General features: G+C 38.6%; 1 protein-coding gene across 1 annotated transcript in view; it reads left to right on the top strand.

The window, feature by feature from the left end:
* The first annotated feature begins 649 nt into the window (after positions 1–649).
* Positions 650–2,500, top strand: part of LOC143032217 (uncharacterized) — a 2,412-nt gene continuing 561 nt past the window's right edge. The window contains exon 1 of the mRNA XM_076196686.1: positions 650–2,500. This exon is cut by the window's right edge and continues 561 nt beyond it. Coding sequence (XP_076052801.1) covers positions 650–2,500 — 1,851 coding nt within the window.

Raw genomic sequence — 2,500 nt, 5'->3', positions numbered from 1 at the left:
TACCTGAGGTATCTATCGTATTAAAGACTGCTGATGGCGTACAAACACGTGAACATAAGGGTTTGTACCATCTTCCTTCTTCGACTTCATTTGTCGGTGGTATAGTTAACTTAGATTCTGCAAATAAGCACTTGCAAATAGCCATAAACTCCCCCAATCCAGGAACAAAATCTCAGACAAGATTTTTGAGCCACGAAAATATCTTCTATGATTCTTTTCAGTATCCGTTACTAATACCACATGGAAATGTTGGTTATTCACACTCACAACAATTATTGAAAGTAGATGGAAAGAAACAGCGAATAAATGTCAGGATAACTCCTTCTTATTTCTACACTTCTATGTACATGGAGCGACAAAATATGTTCAATTATGTTACTAAATCTAGAGGATTATTTCAACAGTTTGTGGTGGATAATTATGTAAAGATGGAATCTATGAGATTGTTATATATCGAATTAAACCAAAGTAACATTAGGAAAGAACGTACAGATATTTTGCGTTGCGAGGACGGAAAAATGAAAGGACAACGCATAATCATACCTCCAACATATATTGGAGGTCCTAGATACATGAAACAGAGACAACAAGACGCGTTAGCGTATGTCAGTAACTACGGTTCACCTGATTTTTTTTTATCACCTTCACTATGAATCCAGCGTGGGAAGAACTTTCTAAAGCGGCAGAACAAACAGGTGGTACATCCACGAACAAAGGAGATAGACCTGACTTGATAAGTCGCATATTCAAACAGAAAGTTGATGGTTTAATCAATGATTTAACCGTGAAGAACATATTCGGTAAAGTAAAGGCCTTCTTATATAGTATAGAATGGCAAAAAAGAGGTCTTCCCCACGTTCATATTCTTCTCTGGATGAGACATGCTGTTAACGCTGAATTTGTTAGCAAGATAATATCAGCAGAGCTACCCGATAAAGATAAGGAACCTGAATTGTTTGATATTGTGACGAAGTGCCTTATCCATGGTCCTTGCAAGGGATTCGATGAATCTCATTTATGTTGTCAGCAGGCTTCAGCTATAGGAGGAAAAGAATGTTGCGGAAAAGGTTTCCCCAAACCATGTAGAGACACATTATTGTACGGCAATAATGGGTATCCAATGTACAAGAGAAGGGCTATAGGTGATGGAGGTAACAGCTTCAAGAAGTTTATCAAAGGAAAGGAAATAACTGTTGATAATTCGTGGGTTGTACCCTATAATCCTTACCTCTGTCTAAAGTATAACGCTCACATTAACGTGGAATGTTCAAACTCTATAAAGGCTATAGCATACGTAACAAAGTACGTGAACAAAGGATGTGACAGAATATTGTATTCGAAGACGGGTGAAGGTGAAGTTATTAATGAGATCAAGAACTATCAGGACTCGAGATATGTCAATTCTAATGAAGCTACATGGAGGATATTCAGGTTCCCAATACATAGGAGCTATCCTCCTGTAGTTGCTTTAGATTTACATCTAGAAGGAGAAAATGAAGTATTTTTTAGAGAAAATGTAACCACTTCGGAGTTAGAAAAGAAAATTGAAAAGGACACACATCTTACCGCTTTTTTTAATTTGTGCAAGGAAAATAAGTTTGCAGCAAGCCTTTATTATCATGAACTACCTAGCCATTTCATATTCAGTGACACTACTTCGCGATGGATAGAGAGGAAGAACAAGGCGACTGCCCTCGGTAGGATAAGAGCGGTATCTAATAAGACAGTGGAACTGTTCTATATGCGTATGCTTCTCACACATAAGAAAGGTCCTGTATCGTTTGAGAGTCTAAGGACGGTTGAAGGTGTCATATACGACTCTTACAGGGAAGCTGTTAAGGCCTTAGGTCTGCTAAACGATGAAGAAACGTGGCTAAAGACCATCATGGAAATCATTTCCTACACTAACGACAGAGATCAACTCAGAAGCACGTATGCGAGTATGTTGGTGTTCTCAGACCTAGAAGATCAGCGAGGCATATGGGAAGAAACGAAAGATCTGTTTGCAAGCGATTTCCTATATGCTAGAGGTTTAACGGAATATAACGAAGAAATATACCGTGACGCTTTAGACGATATACAAGAAAAGGTATATAACAATGGCGGAGCCAAAATTGAAGAATATGGACTACCTCCTTCAAGAGACGGTAAGAAGTCGTCTAATATAATCCGCAGAGAAAAGTCATATAATAAAACCAGGCTAGCTGAAGAAGTTAAGGAGAAACTAACAACCATGAATACAGACCAGAGACACTGTTACGATACTATCATGGAACGAGTAAAAAATTCCAAAAACTACAGTAACAATGGATTCTTCATCAACGCTCCCGGAGGCACCGGGAAATCATTCTTATTGAACGCTCTTTTGGACACTTTACGTTCAACGGAGAAAATTGCATTGGCGGTCGCATCTTCTGGCATAGCTGCAACTGTTTTACACGGAGGAAGAACAGCACACAATATGTTCAAGATTCCTATAATGGATCATAAAGATGTGCGT

The sequence above is a fragment of the Oratosquilla oratoria genome, chromosome 13 (assembly GCF_046742065.1).
Source record: "Oratosquilla oratoria isolate Oo_2021 chromosome 13, ASM4674206v1, whole genome shotgun sequence".
NCBI classification, from domain to species: domain Eukaryota; kingdom Metazoa; phylum Arthropoda; class Malacostraca; order Stomatopoda; family Squillidae; genus Oratosquilla; species Oratosquilla oratoria.
The sequence above is the reverse complement of the archived record's forward strand: the minus strand, read 5'-3'. Positions and strand labels throughout refer to the sequence as shown.